This window comes from Choloepus didactylus, chromosome 1, assembly GCF_015220235.1.
Source record: "Choloepus didactylus isolate mChoDid1 chromosome 1, mChoDid1.pri, whole genome shotgun sequence".
In the NCBI taxonomy this organism is placed as follows: Eukaryota; Metazoa; Chordata; class Mammalia; order Pilosa; family Megalonychidae; genus Choloepus; species Choloepus didactylus.
Genome location: NC_051307.1, coordinates 179,332,092 through 179,357,020, shown reverse-complemented (window position 1 = coordinate 179,357,020; position 24,929 = coordinate 179,332,092). Strand labels below are relative to the sequence as shown.

General features: G+C 33.0%; 1 protein-coding gene across 7 annotated transcripts in view; it reads left to right on the top strand.

Annotated features, from left to right (window-relative positions):
- SLC4A7 (solute carrier family 4 member 7) overlaps positions 1-24,929 on the top strand; it is a 148,410-nt gene that overhangs the window by 83,941 nt on the left and 39,540 nt on the right. For all 7 annotated transcript variants that reach the window (XM_037846169.1, XM_037846162.1, XM_037846119.1 and 4 more), the window contains 11 exons: positions 2,301-2,416; positions 4,364-4,521; positions 5,997-6,084; positions 7,802-7,948; positions 11,351-11,457; positions 13,563-13,737; positions 17,281-17,414; positions 18,662-18,907; positions 20,938-21,043; positions 23,156-23,317; positions 23,732-23,845. In XM_037846169.1, the coding sequence (XP_037702097.1) occupies positions 2,301-2,416; positions 4,364-4,521; positions 5,997-6,084; positions 7,802-7,948; positions 11,351-11,457; positions 13,563-13,737; positions 17,281-17,414; positions 18,662-18,907; positions 20,938-21,043; positions 23,156-23,317; positions 23,732-23,845 (1,553 nt within the window). The remainder of the gene's footprint in view (positions 1-2,300; positions 2,417-4,363; positions 4,522-5,996; positions 6,085-7,801; positions 7,949-11,350; positions 11,458-13,562; positions 13,738-17,280; positions 17,415-18,661; positions 18,908-20,937; positions 21,044-23,155; positions 23,318-23,731; positions 23,846-24,929) is intronic.

Below are 24,929 nucleotides of genomic sequence, written 5' to 3'. Positions count from 1 at the left end.
TGTGATTTTATTTGAGGAAAAAATGTAAGTGCAATATGATGGATTTACCAGAGTATGATTTTAAATCTCATTATTGATTTTATACATATACCTACACCATCTGTTGGTTTTCTTTTTCTTAATGCATTAATTCAAAGAAATACTCTTTCTGATTTATCTTTGTAGAGAACTTACTTTATTTTTCAGTAATTTACTTATTTAATTGTGAGCCCCAGCAATTTTTTTTAGGAGCAGTGGGACTTGCATTACTGACTGAGAAAATAACTTTAACTCAGCTTTAACTGGCAACACAGAGAGGCAATGGTGGAAAATTCTAACATGCACTTGTCATGCCAGTTTTGAAAAAGGAGCAGGTTATCTAAGTAACTTCAGGTTGTAAATTCAAGGTTTGTCAGTGTTGAGTTCCCCATCATTTCTTCTTCCCCATTCCTACCACATCCTCACTTTCCCCAACAACTTTCTTCTCATTCTATCCTTCTTAAAAACTGGTGGCTGGGATTGTTCTGGGCAGCTGTGCATTATTTATTCTTGGGATGATTCATCTAGAGGTTGTAATTTAGTAATTAGCAGTATGTGCATCAAGGCTCAGTTGCAGTTGTCAACAGGCCTGAAAGATACTCTTCGTTTTCTTTATTTTTTGGGAGTGAGAGTAGGTGGAAGTCACTGAGAAATGCTGGTTAACTTTTGTTTTCCTTTGGGCAAGTATTTAATAAAGGGACTCTATTCTAGAAGTTTAGGGACAAAGGTTAAAGAAAAAGCGATCTTAATAACTTTGTGCTAAGCTAAAACTGTGAAAAATGAGTTGTCTTGGTAAACATTTTTTATTTCAGAACTGTTTAAATTTTCCAGAGAATGAGCACATAGCTAAATATATTGGAAATGTTTTCTATATTAGATTTCAGGGTCATAGTGACATCCTAGTTTAGGTGTTTAACAGAGAAATAGATGTTACAAATTTCTTCCATCTTTGACTGCAGAAATAAGCCCAAATGACTTAGTTTCAATTTTCATTGTTGAATGGTACATTCTGTTCTACAGAAATGAAAACTCTCCTTTAGATGCATCAAGGATATCTGATATCCCTAAAATTCTGGAACTTATTACAGGTATTAACATTAAAAGTAATAGGTTCTAATTTCAAAACAGTCTAATTGAATTTCTTTGGGTCTCTAGATTGTAGTGAATGGCAGAGTTAAAACTTCTGAAATAAAGTCTGTTGAATTTCAGTCTAGTACCTCTCCTCCCGTCCCTCACCTACCCCCCCCCCCCCATGGTATTCAAGTGTTTGGGGTATTATTATTCTGTATTCTTGAACTAGAAAATCTTATTTGAAAAAAAAAGTAACTTGCATTTACTGGTAGAAATTTGTGTTATGTACTTGATTTTAAGTTTATGATATTTGAGCTCTGTAAAATTCATAGTGGTAACAATTGGTCATATGCTAAAGGATTTTAGGTTATTTTATTGTTGTGAAATGTTGCTGCTGATCATCACTTGAAATGAGTATACTAATGCTTGAACATATATGTGTCATTTCTAATCCAACCAAGCTTATATCATAGGTTTGTCTGAACTTGAGTGAGTTGCTTAAAGCCACGTAGCTACTAAGCAGCAGAGAGTGGGTATTTCTCCACATCTTTTTGATTATAAAACCCATGGTTTCTGCACTTAATATTGTAAAAAAACTGCTATTATATTTTAAAGTGTTTCTTAGGACTAATGATAGTAGGCAGCAAACAAATACTTAGTACCCAAGAAAAGAGAAAATTCTTAAGGAAAGTATTATGAATATGGACAGTTATGCTAAGTTCATGGACAACTTACATTTTGTTGGTGTAGCTCTTAAATTTTCTGAGTTGCACGTAGGGTTTGTCAGAGAATTTACATTGTTAATGATGCAAGAATGCTAAATGTAGTTAGGCATTCTTATGTTCTAAGTAGCTACTTTCATGTTAGATGCGTTAAAGTATATCACCTAAGTATTTGTAGTAGTAATCGGACTTAGGTCTTTCTTTCATCAAGTCTGGTTTCTCACATACTCACTTTTTTCCTTTTGCAAAAGGCCACTATTTTTTGTAAATTATATTCTTTTAAATATTAAATGTATAGCTTAATTATTGCTTAAAATATTATTTTAGTTTCGCTAGTTTAGTACTAACACCTGGCACTTTATTTTATTTTGTTTTTCATCTTGCACATTTGCTTTTAATTAAACCATCCCTTTCAGGACATGAGCAAAGTTAGGTTACAAAGTGAATTTTCTCCTTATTAACTTGGAATGTATTTGTTCTTAAATACAGGTGTTTTGGCCTCTCCACAGTCTGCACCTGGAAATTTGGACACCAGTAAAAGTGTAGAAATTAAAGGTAACGGAACTGGAGGAAGCAGAGAAAATAGTACTGTTGACTTCAGCAAGGTAATTCTATCATTAATTATAAATTTAGATAATCATTCTTATAAAATAGCATGGAAGTATGGTTTTTTTAATATTGATTATTTTTAATGATTTTTTTGAAATTGATTGCTTCTTAGATACCGTACTGTTGCATGTGTTAATGTTCAAGTCTGAAAATGAGAGGTTATTGTTAAACTCAGAGTACTCGAATAGCTTTTCATCCTTAATAGTTTTAGAAATTCTGACAAAAAAATATGTGAGTAATATGGTATTTCCATCTATACCTACCCATAGATATCGTGAAACTTCAGTACCTTTTGAACTGCAGTGATTTGTTCTGGAGCTACCACCACTAGAAAGGTTAATTGTGGGAATGATGTTACAGCACTAGCAAATCAGCCTTTCCTGTGCTGTAATGTGATCCCAGAATTACTGTCTTGTGGTGTCAGTACTTTCTGGAATGTCACTGGGAAACATATCGGTGCTTCCCCATGGGTAGGTAATGGCATGGATTTAAAAGAAAACTATCTTTACTATGAATTTTTATTTTGGTAGACAAGTATTTAAGTGAAATAGAAAAACAAAAACTTATTTGAAAAGAACAGGGCCAAAAAATACCAAATTCAAATTACAATTGATTTAAAGTGTATTTTACAACACTACTTAGGAATTATTGATTCTATGTGACCGCTCTAATTTTTTGATAGTATTAATTTGCTATAGGATACTCTTAAAACTATTTTTGCATCTAGTGTAAGACATTTTATTAAATGTGATTATTTGAAGTGAGATTCAATTTTCTTAAGCCTGCTGTTCTATGATGCAAAGTCCATAAGTCACGTTTTACAGAAAGGGAGTTTAAATGACCCTTTTGCATTATAGTTTTGCTGAGCTTCGTACTCGACAGTTATAGAAAGCCTTGAATGAGGGACATTGACTGTAGAGAAAGGTTGTTGTATGTTTAATTCTACCATTCTAACTTGATCATACTTTTACTGGTTCCCTTATTGTTTCAGATCAGTGAAAAGTGTTCAGTGGCTAAATTGCAATTTACTCTTGTTAAATGAATAAATTATTATAATTTACATGATAGTTCTCCTCTAGTCTTGGCAGTTGCCATTTATTTTTGTTCCTCTGTCACAGTTTTACTTTTTTTTATTTGGCCTATCCTTGTGTACACCTCCTTGTCTCCTGTTGGGCAGGAGTCTGCCTCCTGGCACTGTAGTTGTGGCACACTGGGTGTGGGACTCAAGAGGCCCGCTGTAAGTGCTGGTTTTATTTTCAATAGCTAGCCCTGTAAGTGATCGTTTAGTGACTTGTGTGAAACTGCATAAAAATGAAGAATTTCCCATACTTTGATATCATGCTTCTACTCTTTTCTTTGTAATTATACACAGACAACTAAATTTTATTATATAGTAATATGAATAAGGATTACTGAGTTTAATTAGAAATTAACAGTGATTTTCTTATACTTACGAAAATACTGGGTTATTCCTAGAGTTCCTTAATTAAAGAGATTATAAAATATATACAATGTATTTATTTTTAATTCCCAACAGATAATCATGAAATGAATACTTCCTAGCACTGTGTATAATTTCATGAACCATTGTTACTTGTGAACTATATTTTTGTCCTTAATAGTTTTTAATGAATAATGCCATATTCATTGAAAATTTTCTCTAGTTTATATGTTTGAGAATTTAGATGTCTAAAGTAGTAAATATTGTAACAGTTAAGACAGAGTACTGTTTCATTGATGTGTTTTGCTTGCATTTTTGTATTCGTGTACCCCATACTTTATATTTGTGAAAATTTTGGTATTTGTACATTTATTCAGTCACAGGTTTTGATTAGGAAATACTAGTGTTAAAAAACATTTTTCCTTCCTGTTTTCCTCTACATATTTTTATAAATATAATATCCTGAAAACTTGATTTTTAATTACTACTTATTTATCAATAGGTTGACATGAATTTCATGAGAAAAATTCCTACGGGAGCTGAGGCATCCAATGTTCTGGTGGGAGAAGTAGACTTTTTGGAAAGACCTATAATTGCATTTGTGAGATTGGCGCCTGCTGTTCTCCTCTCAGGGTTGACTGAAGTCCCTGTTCCTACAAGGTAGAGTTGGTTCCATTGAGCATTCTGTCAGCATGTGTAAAATCTAAAATTTTTGTTTGTTGATGTAGCATGTTGCTTTTTGTAATAAAAGCTCATTTTAGTAAATAATTCAGTTATGTGCTTTGAGTATTAGAACATAGTTATCTTTTTTCCATGAACTAAAAAAAATCATCCTTTAGAAAAAATTTTGCTTTTGTGTCTTTATAAGAAGTTTTGTATCTTAAGAGCTTTGATTTAAAAAACTCTTCATCATTTTTTATGTATTATGTAATATACCATGTAGGTGCTAGAGGCAGAGAGAGTGGATTTGAATTCTTGCTCTGCTGGTTATTAATTTATTGTGCAGGGTCAAGCACGACTTAAATAAGCTTCATTTGTAAAGTGAGAATAATAATACCTTATAGAGTTGATTTAATGTCATAATGCCTCTGAATTAGGCAAACGGCTTTGTTCTGGCCTGACCTAAATTTTCTGTGCAATATATACTTTAAGTAAAAATTGAGTTAGGGGTAGTATCCGTAAGAACAGTTAGCAAATTGTGTTATAAAGGGTAATCAGTTTTGTTAGCTATTGATTGTAAAAACTTTTAAAACAAGAATAATTTTTAAATGCTTTTCTTATTTTTGTAATATAAATACATATGAAGAGTTAATAGCAGCTTGATGGAAATGTTTTGGCTTCTTTCTAAGTAAGATGCTTTACTCAGCTGTGTTAGTGGTGAGTTATTAAGATCAGTAAGAAAAATAACTCCTTAGATTCATATGATATAAATTATTATACAGTAGGAATAGAGTACTTCTGATTTGAATACATGTGAATATTAATATTTTACTGTACTGTTAACAAGGGTATAACTAAGTAGGGAGTTAAATATTGTTAATTTAGCCACTATAGTAATAAGTTTGATATTAAATTTGGAGTTGTAAATACAATTCCTTTTCCTTCCTAAGGGATTAGTTGATTAATACCCCATATTTATTTCTTTAGAGCCTTTAGACAGAATACAGTGAGGAGTAATGGGTTTTTTGGGTATAGCCTTAGCTTGTTTATTTGGCAGACCTTGATTTCAAGTACTTAATGGGATTATTAATCACTTCATTTACTGATTCACTTTTTTTTGCCAAGACACATCAGATTTATTTGTTTGCGCTAATCCAAAAGGACATAGGAAATGGGAACTTTTAATGTAGAACACTCAGTTCCTTAATTACCACCTTACCCTATGGGAGATGAAAAGTGATAACTTTGTAGAAAGTCAGTTATGCATGCTCTTCTTAGGTTTGTGATCTGCTTCTGTTTTAAGTAGAGTTGCCATCTTTTTCTGATGGTTAGGGTGGGCAAATGGAAAAGAGGCCTTTATGTTTTGCTGTGTTCACATTCAAATGACTTTTTTTAATGACTGCTTAAATTTGTGTGTATGTATTGTTTTTTGTTAAAATTGACTTCTACTTCTATGTATTTTAATGTTTCCATAGATTTTTGTTTCTATTACTGGGTCCAGCTGGCAAAGCACCACAGTACCATGAAATTGGAAGATCAATAGCCACTCTCATGACAGATGAGGTAATTAAAATACACTAAAATCCCTTTGAAGTAGAAACTGATTATGAAACATATAATGTGTATCAAATTATAGTTCTCCTTCCTTTCACAGTAAAGCTTAAAATACTGTCTTCACTGTCTTTACTATTTTATCTTGTATTGACTCTTCAGCTGTTTGCTTTGATTAGGTCTTCAAGACCTTTCTGTCAAGATCAGTGTTACTTGCTTTTTTTTTTTTTTCTTTTTTTCTTTTTTCTTTAGATCTTGAAATTATTGAGTACCTTCTTGAAATTTTAAAATTTTCTCCATCCTTGATTTCAGGGGTATCGTTTCATTTTGGTTTTCTTCAAGACTTTGTCTTTTTTCCTTTTTACTCTTTTTCCTCTGAAAATTTCACTCTACCTGTTTGAGAACTTCATCTTTGTCTGTGGTGTATTTGTTGATCATTCCCAGATTTTCATTTCTCTTTGGGAGAGTGTTTTAATTCGGTGCTTGCTAGGTATCTCTACCATATGTCCTTAGGGCATCCAACCCCACGTATCTGATGCTGACTGCATTTCTCCATCCTGTCTTAGCCAGTTAGTTACCAGATTCTGTTGATGTTCTCTTCAATGTGTGTGTATCTAATTTGTCATTTCTTTTCTATCTCCACTGCTAGTTCCTTAGGTTAGAATCTCTTACCTTCTTTTCTTTGGTGATTCAAGTGGCCTTTATGGGACTTTGTCTTACAGTTTTTTCGTCTACACTACCAATAGCATGTAAATCTGAATATATAGTTTTCCTTGATCCAAGTATCAATGACTTCCTGTTATGTATAGATTTCAATTTATGCTCCTTACCATTGCCTTAATAAGTCCTACCTGATCTAGCCTCTTTAATACTTTCAAAGCTTACGTCCTACTACTGCCCACCTTGCCTCCCCCATTTTATTCCAGCCATATTAGCTTCTTTTTTTCCTTCAGATGTTTTAAGCTCGTTTCTTCTTCTGGACATTTGCAATTACCAGTGCCTCTGTCTGAGCACTCTTTTTCTTCCCTATCCCTCCATCCCTGTCCTTTGCATGGTTTGATCCCTCACTTTATTCAGATTTCTCCTACAGCGTTATGTCTTCTGGGAGAACTTCTCTGGCAACACCCCCATACCCCCCCCCCCATCAGCTTCTATTCCTGTGCCCTGCTTTATTTTTATCAGAGTATTTATCATTATCTGCAGTTGCATATTTATTTAATTACTTGTTTTCACTGTCTTTCCCCCTAGGAAAAATGGTTCTTGAATGCAGTGACCTAGCCTCCCTATTTCTTCATTGCACTATCCACAGTGCTTAGAATTGTACCTAGCAAATAGTAGGTACACAATAAATATTTGTGGCCAAATAAATTAATTATTTAAACTAAATTTTTCCCCACATCCATGATTATTCCTTTAGGATAAATTACATTAAATTGTCATAGAAGTGGAATAACATGTCACAGTATTGTTTTTTTCTTTAATGAATTACTGAGTATTTCTCATGCAAAATTATGTCTTTTTAACAGTTCTGTCTTAATGCATTGCTATTTTCTTTTATTGTTTGATTGCTATTGTTAATTCATCTGATAGTACTAGTGTTGGGTTGCCGTTAGAGTTGTTACCTGTTAGAGTTTAGGTAATTATCTTTATTGTGGGTATGGGCTTACTATGTATAGGGTTTTCTTTCAACTTTAAAGTTCTTTACTCAATATGTTTTTTTTTCCTTTAGATTTTTCATGATGTAGCTTATAAAGCAAAAGACAGAAATGACCTCTTATCTGGAATTGATGAATTTTTAGATCAAGTAACTGTCCTGCCTCCAGGAGAGTGGGATCCTTCCATACGCATAGAGCCACCAAAAAGTGTTCCTTCTCAGGTAAGAATCACATCATTCTTCTGTTAATTACTTTTTTTTTTTAATTAAAATAAATTTTGTATAAGCTAGAGTTTTATGATTCATTACCTTATACTCACCTTTACCGTTATACTCACCTCCTCTGAATGTCCATTTTTTGTTCATCTTTCTAGATTTTTTTGCAGTGTAAGGCAATATGAACATATAGTTTTATCTCCCTCTTCTTCTTACCTAAAGTTAGACTCTGTATTCTGTCTGTACATTGACTTTCTCATATAACAGTATGTCCCGGAGATCTGATCATAAGAAATCATAGAAATATTCCTTATTCTTTTTCTCACAACTGTGTTGTATTCTATAGATCATAATTTATCCTATACCTGGACTAAGGTTTTCAGTCTTTTACTGTTACAAACCATGTCACAGTATCATATGCCATTTTAGTCTTGGGCAGATATATCTGTAGGATAGATTCCCTGAAATAGATTTGCTGGCTCAAAGAGCAAATTTATTTATAATGTTAGTACACATTACCAGATTCCCCTCTTAAGAGGGTGCCTCTTTCCCATAACCTCACAAATGCAGTGTGTTGTCAAACTTTTGGATTTTTGTCATTCTAATAGGTAACTTTGTCAAGTATTTCAACATAGTTTTTAATTTGCATTTCTGTAATTAAAGAGATTAAGCATTCTGAGTATCTTTTGCTCGTTGCCCCCACCTCTTTCTAAAATATTTAAATCATTTATCGATTTTTGTAGTTTATCCTGGTGTATTGTGTGGAGTATGCATCCAACTGTTATCTTTCGTCTAAATTTTTGCCTCATTGTCCCAACTTACTAAAAAATTCAGCTTTACACCCCCACCCCCCACCTTGATTGGCGATACTGCCTTTACCATTTTTTAAATTTCTGTTATGCATTCAGATCTGTTTCTGGAATTTCTTTTCTTTTCCATTGTTCTCTCTATTTATAAACCAATTTCACACCCTTTAATTTTAATTTTTGAAGCTTTATTAGCCCTACCTTAATATCTGGTAGCACTAAACTTGTTCTTGTCTCTTACTCTTTTTTTTTTTTTTCTGATGTTTCTTGCCTATCTTTGCATATTTGCTTTTCTATGTAAGTTTAAAAATCAGCTTTCTATTTTCAGAAATAAAACTTGCTTTTTTTTAATTGGAATGACAAATTTCTAGCTGCAATGAGGAGGAATTGACATCTTTATGACATTGAATCTTTCTGTCTATTCAAGAACATGCTGTGTCTTCCCTGTCAGTTTTCTGTTTCAAGTCAATGTTTGTGTCCTTAAGACGTGTTATGAAGTTTTCCTTATTTGTGCTTTACACTCTTCTTGGTGAGTGTATTCCTAGGTCTTTTATTTTTATTCTTTATATTATAAGTGAGGTCTTTGTTCCATGTATCCTCTGGCTTTTGCTTCTATATATATATGAAGTTTATTCATTATTATTTATTACATTTTTATCCTGCTATCTTTCTGAATTCTTTTATTGTATGTAGTAGTTTTTCAGTGATATCTGCAATAACAGATAGTTGTATCTCTCCTTTACCAGTTTTCTTAAATGACGAATATTTTTCTGTTTCTAATTGTATTGACGAAAATCTCTGATACAATGTTAAGTACTAATGGGCTTTCAATGGGCATTTCTTACCTCATTTCTGACTGTAGTCAGCGTCTCTAGTGTTTCTCCCATTATGTAAGATTACTGGCATTGAGGCCATTTTATCATGTTAGACAAATACCATGAATTTCTGTTTCATTAAAATTTTTAATAAAAATGCATGTTGAATTTTATCAAATGCCTTTTCAGCATCTCTGAAAATTATCATGAAATTTCTTAACAATTTTTATGGCAAATTATATTAATAGATTTCTTAACATGGAGACACTCTTGCATTCTTGGTATAAACCCAACTTAGAGTTTAAAGTACCCATGTTCTGTGTCTAATTTAATTTTAGTTTAAGGTATTTTTTGTCACTGCTTGTGAGATTGGTCTAGTTTTTTTGTGTACTTTCTTATGTTTTGGTATCATTGTTTACACCTGTTTCATAAAACAAATTTCTAATTGTTTCTTTTCTTGCATTCTTAAAACAGTTTAAATGACTTGGAATAATTTGATTTTTAAAGTTTGGAAGAATTCCTTTGTAAAATTGCCTGAGCTTTGCTCTTTATTTGGTAGATGGACATCAACAGCTTGTTCATTTCTTCTGTTGAAATTGGCTTAGGAAAGCTTTCTGTCTTTTCTGGGGTCGATTTTGGTATATTATATTTTTCTAGAATAGTACCCATTTCATCCAGACTTTCAAGTTTATTTGCATAGTGTCATACAAAGTGCAGTCTTAGGTACTGCACATATTTTGGTTTCCCTGTTTGTGTAATTATTGCCTCATTGATATATATTTGGATATTAGTTACCAGTGTGTCCTTTATTATATTTTTCAAACAGAGCAGCTTTTAAATTTATTTTAGTTCACTTTATTTTTAACATATTTTGCTTTCTAATTCAATTTCTGCTTTTATTTGTTTTATTTAATTCTTTTACTTGCGTTCTTTCATTTTTCCTGATATAAGTGCTACATTTGCCTGAATGATTCTTTAGTATCCCATAGAATGTAACTTGTAGTGTTTTTTCATTCTTGCTGTTTTCTAGGATTTCTGTAATTCTGTTTTTTCTTTCCCCTTTAATTTAAGGGGTAAGTTAGTTTTAATTTTGACATTTTAAAATGCTAACCTTTATAATAATTATAGACAAGTCTTGCTACTCTATAAATATTCAACATATAAACCATGAAGTATGAGTCTATAGTTTAGCCAGAGCCTTTGACCCAGGAGACCTGCAGGGATGGCACCTCAATTATGTACCTATACACACACATACACACACTCTTTTAAGCCCAGCATTCTCCAGAGGTAACTAATTAAGAGCTGACTCCTTTTTCTTCAAGTTGGGGGAAGAAGATCCTTTATCTTAGGAGTTGTACTCTTTATTTTATAATATAATTGAATGGGAAATTGATTTTTGTGAAAACGTGTTGCAAACAACTTGTGATAATTCTGTTTTAAGGGAAGTGTTTTAATAAAAGAAAAATGCCATGTATTTTTTTTCTTAATGTATATTTTCAGTGTGAACAGTAGCAATGTTTTAAAAATTTCTAGTGGAAAGAGATGCTATATTGCAAAAAAAACCCAAATCATTAATTTAAAATATTAATAGAGGCAAATATCTGGTTCTGTTTTAAAGCACAGCTTATTTTAAATAGAACTTTATATTAGGAAGCATTTTTTTCCTAGGAACGCTGATATGATGTATACTCAATATGAGAGCTTAACATTCCCTATAATGAGAGATGCCATCTCAGTTTTTTTTTAAAAACAGAATTCTGAAAATGCCTTTTTGTGAAATGCAGGAAAAGAGAAAGATACCTGTATTTCCCAATGGATCTGCCCCCACCTCGGGTGAGACTCCCAGTGAGGCAGCTCATCATGCTGGGCCTGAGCTACAGAGGACTGGACGGTGGGTACAAATACTGATACTGTGTGGGTCTCATTTGGGGTCAAGGATCAATTTGATGAAAGAAGCATAAACATTCTTTTTTCTTTACAAAGAGTCTAATCTTGTACAATAGTTTTTTGTATTTTAAAAAATTGGGGCATTGTTTTTTAGGTGTATGGTGTTAAGGAAAATTTGTATACATTTAAAAATTAATAACATACTTGGGTTCTGTATTCCAAGCTTTAATTGAAAATATTGCACCAGATGTTCAGAATATTAACAGTTATATAGTATGTAGCTAATTTCCATACAGACAGTTCTTGAAGAAGGTATAGAATCCTATTACATTTCTCTATAAAAGTTAGAGAATTATGGGAACTGAGAGGAATTAATGGTTTCTTTTGTGTACATAGACGCAACACCTTTAAATGAGCATTATATCATGAGATAATATAAAATTAAATGGAGAATGGTGATGATCTCTGGAAATTCAGTTAGAAAAGTTGTTCCAAGAAGTTAACTTTTGGAATAAGCAATAGAAATATTTTCAGGTGCAAGCATTGCTTTAAACTATTTTGTAGAAGTAAATAAATGTTAGGGTTTTTACATAACATGGAAAAGCATGTAAATATTGATACTGTAGTACACGTTGGTGGCCACTACAGAACTAAAAGATCTTGATTCTCAAATCCTTGTTTAAAAAAAATCAGGATATTTTATACAGGCACTTTATCAGGGATTTTGATAAAGTGCCTAAATGGTCAGATAATATGAGAAAAATAGATAGCTGGCATACTGAATATAGACTTTAGAGAAGCTTAAACTCACAGTTAATTCATTGACTAATATATTAGTCTCTTGAATATAATAGAGAATAGGACTTTGTCCCTATGCCAGTAGTGCTGGTCTAGTATTAAATTTATTGTTTCTTCAAACTTTGCTAAACCCTGTTTAGTGGACTCTCTAGACTGATGCAGTTGGTTACTGAGAAGCACCAATACAGGCCCCCAGTGATCTCACAGTCCCCTGAGAGCCTCATCTAAGCCATCTGTTAAATAATCCATTATTGATGTGATGGTGTAGATTCATTTTCTAAATTATCAATGGCATCTTTTTCATTGCAATCTGATTCCTCTTATTGTCAGGTTATTTATAGGCTTACTTCTTCCACTTGTCAATGTATGTTTAATATTTGTTCCAATTATCTTAAGAAAAAAAAATTTAATGGTAAAGCTTGAAACATCCAAACCATTTGAAAGCTTAAGATGAATGCTTTTGATCTATTTTCCTGCAGTAGGAATTTGAATAATTATATATTTCATGAGTCACAAAACTTTTTGGAATTGTTGGTTCAGTCACTATTATTTATTGAGTGCTTATTATGTCCCAGGCAGTGGTCTAAATATTAGAGGTATGGAAATGAATAAGAAAAAGTCCCTGTCCCTCTCTGAGGTTATAGTTTAGTGAAATGTTTCCAAGATTGATGTTTCCAGAAGTCTGATTTAAAAAAAAAATGAAATGGTTTTAGTGTATAAATATACATTTTAATCTGCAAATTAAACTTATTAACTTATTTGTGACTGAAGTTCTCATTTTAAAGCATATTAAAACTTATTTAATTCACTACTCAGTACATCTAAGCACAGCATACGTATTCATGTGAAATAGTATTTGGGAAGTTATGATTTATTTTATAATTGCCTTCCTAGTATTTCTGATGCATGCCTTTAAGTTTTATAATGCAGAAATAACTAATATAATTGCTTATGCACATTTTCATGAATAGGTTGTTAGGTTTTATTTTTATTGTATATTTCCTTGCATATTTGTGTCCAAAATTACATTTATTCATGAAATCATTTGCCTGCAATCTTTTTAGTATATAAGTCCATAAAATACAGATGTTTATATTTCTTTTAACTTGATAAGATCTGCCTTTCCTCTATCATCAGTGGGATTAGAGTAAATAAAGTGTATCATCTACAATGAATACATGATTGAAATTGGATTTTAATTTTTGATGACAAACACTAGGCACCAGCAGTCTTATGTAGTCCATAGTTTTAGTTTGAACTAGCTAGAATCCTCTAGTGTACAGTTTGACGAGTTTCATCTCACCTATTTAGGCTTTTTGGTGGTTTGATACTTGACATCAAAAGGAAAGCACCTTTTTTCTTGAGTGACTTCAAGGATGCATTAAGCCTGCAGTGCCTGGCCTCGATTCTTTTCCTATACTGTGCCTGTATGTCTCCTGTAATCACTTTTGGAGGGCTGCTTGGAGAAGCTACAGAAGGCAGAATAGTGAGTACAAAGATTGGTAGTAGCCAGGCTCTTAGCTCTTCAGAGGCAAGTGTCTGCGTGCATTTGTCTCACTATTCATACTTTCATTTGAAGAGTCTACCCACAGCACGATTAACCTGTCCCAAAGCAAACTTCCCCCAAAGGTAATTGCTATGGAAAACAAGGGGAGGCCATTTGAACAGGAGAAGATGCACAGTTGAGGTAAAAAAAAAAATAATAATAATGTTTATCCTGGCTTGCTGGATGAATGGCGTTATAAATTGAGTAAAAGGCTTGCATTGTTTTTGTGTGGGGGAGGGTTGGGGGAAGATAAATTGAATTGATTCTGGGTGGGTCATGGGTGGGGAAATTTATCAGTGGGGACTATTCCATCCTGTAAGGCATCGTAGGATTAGTTAGAGGCATATGGTTAATATTAAGTCCTCAGCCCTGGCTGGTAGGCCTGGACTAATCTGTTTGGAAGAAGAGAACATAATTGTGGAAATGATGGATTTTTGAAGTGGTGTTTACTTTAATTTTGAAGTTATTAAATCTGTGAGAAAGTAGCCATAGCTTTTAATTGGCAAATATAATCAGAAACTGCATCCTTTAATATGAAAATGAAAGTTTTTATGTTTTTCTTTTCTTGCTAATGTATTAGGAGCTATGGGAGGCATGATAACTGAGCAGTATCAGTGCTTTGTAAAATTCTGAAGGTTGTTTTTTTTTTTTTGTTTATACATTTTAATGAGATGATTTGTAATTCTTAAGTTTGTAGGTGTATTTTATTTAATTGTATTTATTCTTGGGAGAAAATTCTTTTTTCAAACAAATAAAATGTTAAAAATTAGCCAAAGCTAAGTAATGATAATTATTCAGCTAAAGTATTTCGTGAGCTTCACCTGACAGCTGAAATCTTTCAATTCTGAATTTATTTTCGATTATTTGGATTGTTGTAACATTTCTAGACATTTAGTGCACCTTTATTTTATTCTGTAACCATTGTATTTTTAATAAGTTGCTTTATGAGCTGTCACAAATATAAGTTGCTTTATGAGCTGTCACAAATATTACATGTAACTTCTAATTCCTGTAGAAATGTGTCTTACCTGTTACTGTCATGGAAATGCTGCTTCTTTGCTCTTGGACTGTCATTCATTGCCTGCCCACCTCATCCTGCTACTGAATACCATGTGTGTTAGGCACTGGAGGGTATAGACAAGTGTAAGAACCTCCTCTCCTCAAGGATCCTAACCTAAGTGTTCCCACTTAGGTTATAAATAGTACATACATAGTTAAATAGTACATACATAGTATGCCATGATGTGCTGTGCCACATATTAGGAAGATAAGCTAAGAGCGGTAGGAGTCGAAGTAATGGAGACAGAGAAATCAGGAGTGTTATGGAGGAAAGTGATATGGACATACTGTGTTTGTTTTCAGATGCTTTACAGACACTTAAATAGAAATGAATACATCAATAGTCACAGTTCCAGAGTGGTAAAGAAGAGATACAGAGATGGGGAGCCAACTGAGAAGTGATGAAGTTAATCTAGGAGATAATTGATAGGGAGAGACGGAGAGAGTGAAAGTGGGAAGTTGCCTACATTTATGGAATGGGGAGGGATGAGAATGAGGAGGAAAATAACTCAGAAAATTACATACAGGCACAATCAGAATTCTAGAAGAGAAATCAGGATAAGATTTTGCAAAACCCAAAGAAGAGATTTTGAGAGAAGGAAGAAAGATTAGCAACAAGTGTTCATGCCACTTGAAAGGTTTGTATATATATGTGGAGGGGGAGTTGTACTTATAGGGCTTCAAATGGGTAAAATTGAAACTTTTGGATGTCAGGTGGACTGGAGAAGGCAGTGTAATGGGACTGTGATTTCTGTACTAAAAGAAGTTTCAATTATAGAAACATAGAAACAGTTCAAAAATTAGAAAAAAAAATAGGTCTGGGGTACAGGAAATTTTTGCTTCTAGTAAAATGTCGCCAAAGATGGTGAGGAATAAGTGGAAAGAAGGTGATATCAACTTTTTTTTAACCCAAATTGTGCCTGTTGTTAACATTTCTTTATTCTGGGGTTTGCTTCTTAGTTGTTTGCTTCCTGTTTCTGTGTATCTTTTAGACTTTTTTTTTCCTTTGATGTAAGCTTTGCTTAAATTCATTCCTAAATATGCACATTCTAATTGAACTAAGGATTTTATGATGATTCAGCGGTGTCTTCTAGGATGAACTGTTGTTTGTCTATGGGCAGGAAAATAAATTTATCCCATACAGTTAGCAAATGAATTGTTAATATACAAACTTCATCTTGTCAAAAAACAAGTTTCTGTGTAGGTATGATTCCATTATTATTTTAATAGTTGAATTATATTTTTATTACATATTATTATTTTGTGCTTTTGGCTCTAGAAGATGCTGCTATAACTGATGGGAGAATAGTTACCATTTATTAAGTACATTCTGTATGCCAGATTCTTTATCATGGGTTTCTGACAAACACTAACTGTTACATAAATCTGCTGGCTGTCATCACCCTCACTTAAAAATGAGAAAGGTTGGGCTCATAATGATTAAGATGTGACTATGGCTCAACAGCTAGTTGTAACTGAGACAGTCTTCCCCTTCCACGTCTTTGCCTTCTCCTGGGCCTCCTCTCAGTTCAAGGGGGATTGTTTCTCACAAGCTTCATTACCCTGCCTTTACCCATTATGGGCTTCTTCCTTTCTTGATAGCGCATTCCACTTGATCTCAATGTTTGTGAGTGGTGAATTATCCTATCCTTTTCTTTCTAATTCCTCACCTTACGTCTAATAACCTAATCAGTCAGAAGGTAATGGTGGTGATGGTATGAAATTAGTGTAGTAGCTTGATTTAAATCTGAGTCTTTCCTTTTGTCATTTTATCTTCTTTAAATGTCAAACTATAATGACAGTAAGATGCTTCCTCGTTTATGGTGGCTGTGAATTATTTAAAGAGATATTCATCTGTTTGGGTATGCTAAATATTTCAATTTTGTTATGAATTTGTTAAGTTATTATTAGAGTAATTCCTCTAAAATGTGTGGATAACTGCTCTTCAGAAATCAATTTCATAAAGATAGGATTGCATGTTAATTTTCTGTTTATCTAACGGATTCTCTTTGTGGCACACCATATTGAGTACTTAATGTTTTCTGTTTCCTTAAATGAACCATTTCAAAAGCATTCAAAATAATATATACAACTTTGAATATAAGCCACCCCAGGCTTAAGAAATAAAATACCTAAAGGTAAAGATAAAGCCCCTGTATCTTCTTCCATTTTACTGCTGCCTCCTTCCTCCCACAGTATTGACTTTTGAATTAAGTTTGATTGCATAATGTTCACTTTTAATATGCAAAAGCAAGCAATTTTTAAAGTGTTTTTTGTAATGTGTTTTAAATTTAAGTCTCGATGTTGTGTTTGCTTTATATTTATAACTACTTGATTAACGTTTTTATTTTCATTTGGTTTTCAAATGGCTTGCATGTATTATACTAGATAGAGATATTTTATTCATTTTTTTTCCTTAAACAGAGTGCAATAGAGTCTCTTTTTGGAGCATCATTAACTGGGATTGCCTATTCGTTGTTTGCTGGGCAACCTCTAACAATATTGGGGAGCACTGGTCCAGTTCTTGTGTTTGAAAAAATTTTATTTAAATTCTGTAGGTAAGTAATAGTACTTGTCACATGTGTTTGCAAATATATGTGCAATTATATATTATATTGTTTATTAAATTTTATTTAAAGTACCTTGCATATTTAAAGCTGAAAAAGAGGAGCTGGTCATATATGTATTTTCAGTACTTTTGTGCCACTGTGTGGTCATTCCTCTCCTGACCCTTGCAACATTCCCTACCCCAATAATTTAGAAATGAGGAATATAAAATTGCCTTTGAGTGTAAAATTAACGGATTTAAATATAGATAAATCACTTGAGGGTCAGTAAAAATCCTTTGTGCTAGCAAATTCAACCAGCAAGAAGGTGTTAATCTGAACTGTTTAATAGATGGTATTTTGGTCTTACAAAGGAAGCTAAGAAAGAGGTAGCCCACAAATGTGGAAGCTGACTCTAGCAATCAGGTCCTGTTTAACAGAAAGGGAATTGCAGCTGTTGGTATGAGGTGTCAGTTTCCAGTGGCAAGCTTATTCACAGTATGGAAATGAATGCAGAGTACTATAGCTATTAGACTTTGATTTTGACATGGCCAGTACTATTCCTTTTGTGATATAAATGGAGTTGAATATTTTAGCCTGAAACAGCTTGATACTGTTAAACATTTGATTCATCTAACTCTGCTTGTTTTGATTCTTTGCTCACTAAATAAGCTGATTCTGTTTCTAATTTAGCATGGTTACAAAGACATAGAGTATGCAGTGACCTGAAGTATTTTGGACTCTATATTAGTAATTAATCATTCAACATTTTTTTAAAAGAAACTGTTTTTTTTTGTGGTGATAATGGTGGAGGAGGAGTTGCTGGTGGTGATGGTAGTGATGGTGGGGGCCTGGGTGCGATGACCATACTGGCACACAGAGCTTCGCAGTCAGAGTCAGACTGAGTTATTCTTTCCTTTAGACTGCATGTCTGTCATTACTCCTCACATCTGATTTTTAAAGTGAGGTCTAATATTTTTGAGATATTTACTGTGTAGTAGATAAATCTTTTATATAATTATAATGCAATGTAATATAACAAACCAGTCTATTAACAAGAAGCTAGCCTTCTTCAGTTGAAGCCAGAAAAACATATAGAGCTTTCTCTAGTCATTATTTTCTCATTCTATGATTCACTCTCATTTTTAGGAAATCTTATGACTCTATGCTCTTCTTACTTCTTGTTATAAAATTGCAAAGTGCAAAGACTGTTCTGCATCTATATGTTAATTATGTCCACGTTTTTTCTTCCTCAACAGAGATTATCACCTTTCCTATCTGTCTTTACGAACCAGTATTGGTCTGTGGACTTCTTTCATGTGCATTGTTTTAGTTGCAACAGATGCAAGCAGCCTTGTGTGTTATATTACTCGATTTACAGAGGAGGCTTTTGCAGCTCTCATTTGCATTATATTCATCTACGAGGCTTTGGAGAAGCTCTTTCATTTAGGAGAAATATATGCATTTAATATGCACAATGACCTAGATAAACTGACCTCCTACTCGTAAGTGTTTCTGTTTCCGTCTATTACGTAGTGTTAAAATGCATGTTTGTAGAGATGGCTGAGCCTAGTAAAATGATGATTGCAGTGTGATGATCACTGTATAGTTACAACTGTCCAACTCGCCATTTGGTTTTTGACTTATTTTATCAAAGCACTTGATACATGAAGTTGATCAACTTTTCATTCCTTGAAGTAACTTATTTATTATATGTATATTAAGTCTTCTGTTTGAAGTGTATTGGCCAATTTAAATTTGTTTGGCAAATGACGTACCATGTTTGAATTAGGCAATTATATTGGATCTGTATTCTTTAACCAAATCTTAGATGTATAGTAGGATGTAGGATAAAATATTTTAAAAATATTTATGTATTCCTTGCATTTGTATATTCATTAATACTTTTGAAGCTTCACATTTTTTATTGAAAAGTAGCATTTCAGTATACTCTTATATATGCTGTTTTCTGGAATGTTTTCTTTGTGGTTAGGAAAGCATGAAATGAAAATCTTTCTGAACTCGAGAATAAAATAAGATTTGAAAACTGTATGTATTAATAAAAGGTTGGCAAACATATTCAATCGAAAGTAAAATAGGCTGTTAAAATTGGAAGTATCTAAGTAGGTTCCTACATTTGCTACCTTCAGCAATCATGCATGATATAAATGTGGTACTGTATTTGATTGACTTTCTTGGAGAAATCAGTAGTTAGCAAAAGACAAAAAGGATACAGCTTCCCTCCTCCTATCTACCACCTAAGCCCCAAATCCTGGAATTCTTCCTATTCCCTCCATACCTCTCTTCCTTCCCCTCTGCTATCCCTCTGTTGCCTTCCTTCCATACCCTCAACTTTGATGGACAGAATAGGGAGGGATGAGAAAATTCTTATAAGACATTGACCTATTTGAAGATTAGTGACACACCAAATCTGTTGTGTACTATCTAGACTTTGCTCTTAAACTGGTTATTTATTTATTTATCTATTTTATCTATCTAGTCTATCTATCTGTCTTAGTCTTCTCTCTTTCCTGGCCCTTCTCTCCTTTGATCTTTGTGAACCATGATTTGTATTGCTAGTGCCAGCCAGTTAGAAGAATGTTTCTTTCTGGTTAATTAACTGAATAATTTTATGGGAACATCATTCATTTATCTAAAATTCATTGGACACCTTGAGTGCTTGGGGTGTTACATAATTCATATTATAGTGTTACTTAATTCATATCGTAGCCCCTTTTGTGTATGAAGAAAGTTAGAATCTTGGAAGTTAAAACTTGCCTTAGGTCAAACACCTAATAAATTATAGAGCCTATATTCACTACAAAGTCCATCCTTTTCCCTTTTTGCAAACAGCTCAAAGGCTAATTATGAATATTCATATGTTTGCTCCTTTTCATTTTTTTAAAATCCGCATTTAGAGGTTTCCTTACTTATGTGTGTGTTTCTAGCTTTTCTAGGCAGTACAGATAACTGAACTCTGTCATCTCCCTATGACTCTACTAGTCTTGTCCTGATTAAAAAAAAATCAACTATGTTTTATTTATTTCTTTAAGAATGAATCTTAATGAAGATTGAGCATGAGTAGGTAGGACTTGTCAGAGTAAAAAAAGTTAATAGGAATGTAACTTATTGGGAATCTGTACTTGTCATCATGGGGTTTGGGAGGCAAGCAACAGCAACTGCTAAGGAAGTTAAGTAAATAAGATTTAGTGGAGAGTAATCTTGCTAAACATGGTAGTGTCTTCTCAAAGTCTTAAAGAGAATATTACCTCCCTAGGAGATATACCAATTAGTTTCATTAAGTCAACATTTTATTGATATTTGTATTAATTATGTTTTATTGTATATAACCCAAACCGTATTCCATTGTTTTTTCGGATGTGTTTTTGCATTCTAGTCTCCATGCATTGCAACACTGAAAAAAAGTTAAGAAGAGTTAAGAAGTTAAAAGCTGTCACATTTTGTAACTGATTTAATAAAATGTGAACATGAAATGGCAGGATCATTAAATACTTATCCTATTCTAATTTCTCAGATGTGTATGTATTGAACCTCCTAACCCTAGCAATGAAACTCTAAAGCTGTGGAAGGAAAAGAATATAACAGCGCATGATATTTCCTGGGGAAATCTTACTATTTCTGTGAGTATATTAAAAAATAAACAATTTTTCAAATAATGTAATAACCTGGTTCTTTAGCTTTTTCTGATTAGACTTATATTATCTTCTTGATCCATGGATATAGCATGTTTTTAGAATGTAGTGCTTTGTCCAAATAGTAGTTAACATTTTTTATCTATCATGTGCTAAAAAATGTAGCTGGTAAGGGAAATAATGATGGACTATTTGGCTTCCAAGATGTAATTGTTAGACATACGTGAATATACTTTTGGTTTCTAATACCACTTAGACTGTAGTTCAAAGGAAATGTTTATTAGAACTATCATTGCACACACTGGATTTTACAGTTACAACAGCCCATACCCACTTGTCCTACCTATTGTTTATCAGCTCCTCTGCTGCACAGATGGCTTGTTTAGAAGATCGTAAGAGCTATGCTAAGGCCCTGATTATCTAAGTGAGCTTTGTCTGCTTAACTTAGAGAAGCTGGCCTGACTCAAGCGCTAAGGAAAGAGAAAGGGAAAAAGATAAAAACATGTAATGAGTGCCTGTTGTATACTGAATACTATTATGGATGCGTTGGGAAATGTCTTGGACCTAGAATGTCCATGTTTTGGATACTTCGCAGGTTGAGAGTTTGGATTAAAGATGTAATGTGATGCCAGCAGTATCAGAATTAGAACCCAGATTCCTTTTATAACATAAAAGCAACTGTACGTCATTCCTTTCTCACTAAAGATAATAGTTAGCTCCTATTTAATTTGAAGAACATCTGAAATTTTGTCCCACTGGTAATTTAAGACTGTGTTGTCCAATACAGTAGCCACAAGCCACATATGTCTATTTAAATTTAAATTAAATAAAAGTAATTAAAAGTTCTCAGTTACACAAGGCACATTTTAAGTACTCAGTCACCTCGTGTGATTACTGGCTACTTTGATGGATAGTGCAGATATGTAACAGTCCCATCATTTGAGAAACTTCTATTGAATAGTGCTGACTTAAAGGATTATATATCGGTAATCAACCTAGATTTGTGCCTTACTATTAATTTCATATTTAAAAAGTTGTTTTCCTTGTGAAAGAGGTGTAGTTGATAGCAGTATTCAAATGAAAGTGCTACAGAAAATTCATCTAAAGATGTGTAGGATGTCTTGATATATTAAAGATACAGATCTTTTTAATTCTTTTCAGTGTGTTTCTCTGATATGCAAAACAGCTATCTTAGGTGTTCTTTTTGTATTTATTTATTTATTTATTTTGGTTTGTTTATTTTGTTTTTTTGTGGTTATGGTTTTTCTTTCCATGACCCATGTTCTAAATTTGTACCTTTGCTAATCTCAGAACATGGAAGTTGAAAATAATGGAACCCTTAACAACTTTTTGTTTGATGAACCTAAGTTGTTATTTTGTTAAAATAAGTTTTGCTGGAATATAAAGTAAGATAAAAATGAACTTTAGTAGCATGTACTTTTGTTAGTATCTAGTTACCTTTCAGTTATTTTTTCCCCCGAAAGAAAATCAACAGATTTCTGTTAAGTGCATTATATTGTACTATATTATTGATTATATTTTATTAATGGAAATATTATTTAATGGTCACTTTATTTAAGCTTTTGGAACCATGCTTTAATCCAAGGCCTTGAGTCTAGTCAGAAAAGCCAAAAGCACAGGTTTTGTTAGTGCTTTGAATTTAGTATAGTAGCCATTTCTTATTTAGCATTGTAAAAAGACATAGAAGTAATTTGCTGTTTGCTAACTTTCTGTATTAAACTACTTGTTCAAAAGTAAAGGAAAGAAAATTGTGGCTCAGCAGGAATGCAGACAAAACATTTGAGAATTATTGCTCATATTGCTTTCACTAAAGGGAATATGGGCTTTGAAAAAAAGGTGTATATAAAGCAGTTTGACAAAATAATGTATTTCAGTGATTTGACATGTATTTTTTTTACAAATCATGAGTTTTCTGAACTCAGGATGTGTCTTTTAACTGGTAAGTTATAATTGACTTGGCAATAAAATACGGGTGTTCCTTATAATCAGTAGCATCTTTGATTCAGTGAAATTCATTAGTTAATATGTTAGATATTTAAGCATCTTTTTCATCTTCTCTCTTTTTTTTCTCTTTTTCAGGAATGTAAAACCTTTCATGGTGTATTTGTAGGATCAGCTTGTAGTCTTCATGGACCTTATATTCCAGATGTGCTTTTTTGGTGTGTCATTTTATTTTTCACAACATTTTTTCTATCTTCATTCCTCAAGCAATTTAAGACCAAGCGTTATTTTCCTACCAAGGTAATTGGGATAGACATTTAGAGTTCCAGTAATATTCATGTTTTAGTTTTCATTTCTTTAGTTTATTTCAAAACAGTAGTATGTAGTATATACATTTTCAGTTTAATAATTGATGCTAAATAGTTAAAAAGAAATTATTCATAGTGGAAAATGTATCTTTTACATGTCTGGGGTCACAGTAGGAAAATGATAATATTGCGAGAGATGATATGTCTGTGAGAGATGGTGTGTCAGTTGTGTAATGTTTCTTGTCTTTTGGGAAAGAAATAGGTATAAAAGTATTTCAGTGATATATTTTCACTAATTAAAACTCCATACTTTCTGGTGGCATGTTTTATTTGTGTAAGATATGGATTATTTAGAAAGGACACATAGTATTTCTATGTTTATATTAACATAGTCCCTTTAACATAGGTGCGATCGACAATCAGTGACTTTGCTGTATTTCTTACAATAGTAATAATGGTTGCAGTTGACTACCTTGTAGGAGTTCCATCTCCTAAACTTCATGTTCCTGAAAAGTTTGAGGTAAGGATTAAAACACATGGCTGTTTGTTATTTGTAAATATGGTACTACTTTAAAGAGATGCAGCCTCCTAATAGTTATTTTAAACAATACATACAGTCTCTTTGAAGGCCTTCTACTTTGAAAGGAGAAATTATATACATGCACATATGCACATTGTTTCAGTTTGCTAAAGCTGCCAGAATGCAATATACCAGAAATGGGTTTGCTTTTTCAGTGATGAATTTTAGGTTACAAATTTACAGTTCTAAGGCCATGAAAATGCCCATATTAATGCATCAAGAGGAAGATACTTGCTCTGAAGAAAGGCTGCTGGCGTCCGGGGTTCCTCTGTCACTTAGGGAGGCACATGGCTGGCATCTACCGGTCCTTCTCTCCTGGGCTCTGGTTTTAATGGCTGTCTCCAGATGTCTCTGCATGCTTCTCTGAGCACTCTTGAGTTTCATCTGTCTTTTATCCTCTCATAAAGGACTCTGGCAAGGGGATTAAGACCCACCCTGAACTGGCTGGGTCATATCTCCATGGAAACAACCTAACCAAAAGATCCCACCCACAATATGTCTGCACCCATAGGGATGGATTAAAAGAGCATAGGCTTTTCTGGGGTACATAACAGCTTCGAAGCAGCACACATATATACACATATATGCAAATATGTATTTATTTCTCACATATATATTATAAACACATGCATACACAAATATACATAAATGTATTTCTCACATTTATTAAAAATTACAAGTTGGAAAGGGGCAAGTGCTAATTAGGAAGTAAGCAGAAAGGTCTCAAAAATAGTCTTATAGGGAAAGTGAGTGAAAATCTCCCTGGTGAGTAGTTGGGAGCCTTTTGAAAATGTGATCCTTTTTTTTTTTTTAATTAAAAAAACATTTTTTTTAGTTGAGATTGTTCACATACCATACAACTATCCAAGGATCCAAAGTGTACAATCAGTTGCCCATGGTACCATCATACAGTAGTGCATCCATCACCACAATTAATTTTTTTTTCAATTTTTAGAACATTTTCTTTACTCTAGAAAAGAAATAAAGACAAAAAAAGGAAACTCCAATCCTCCCATACCTCTAA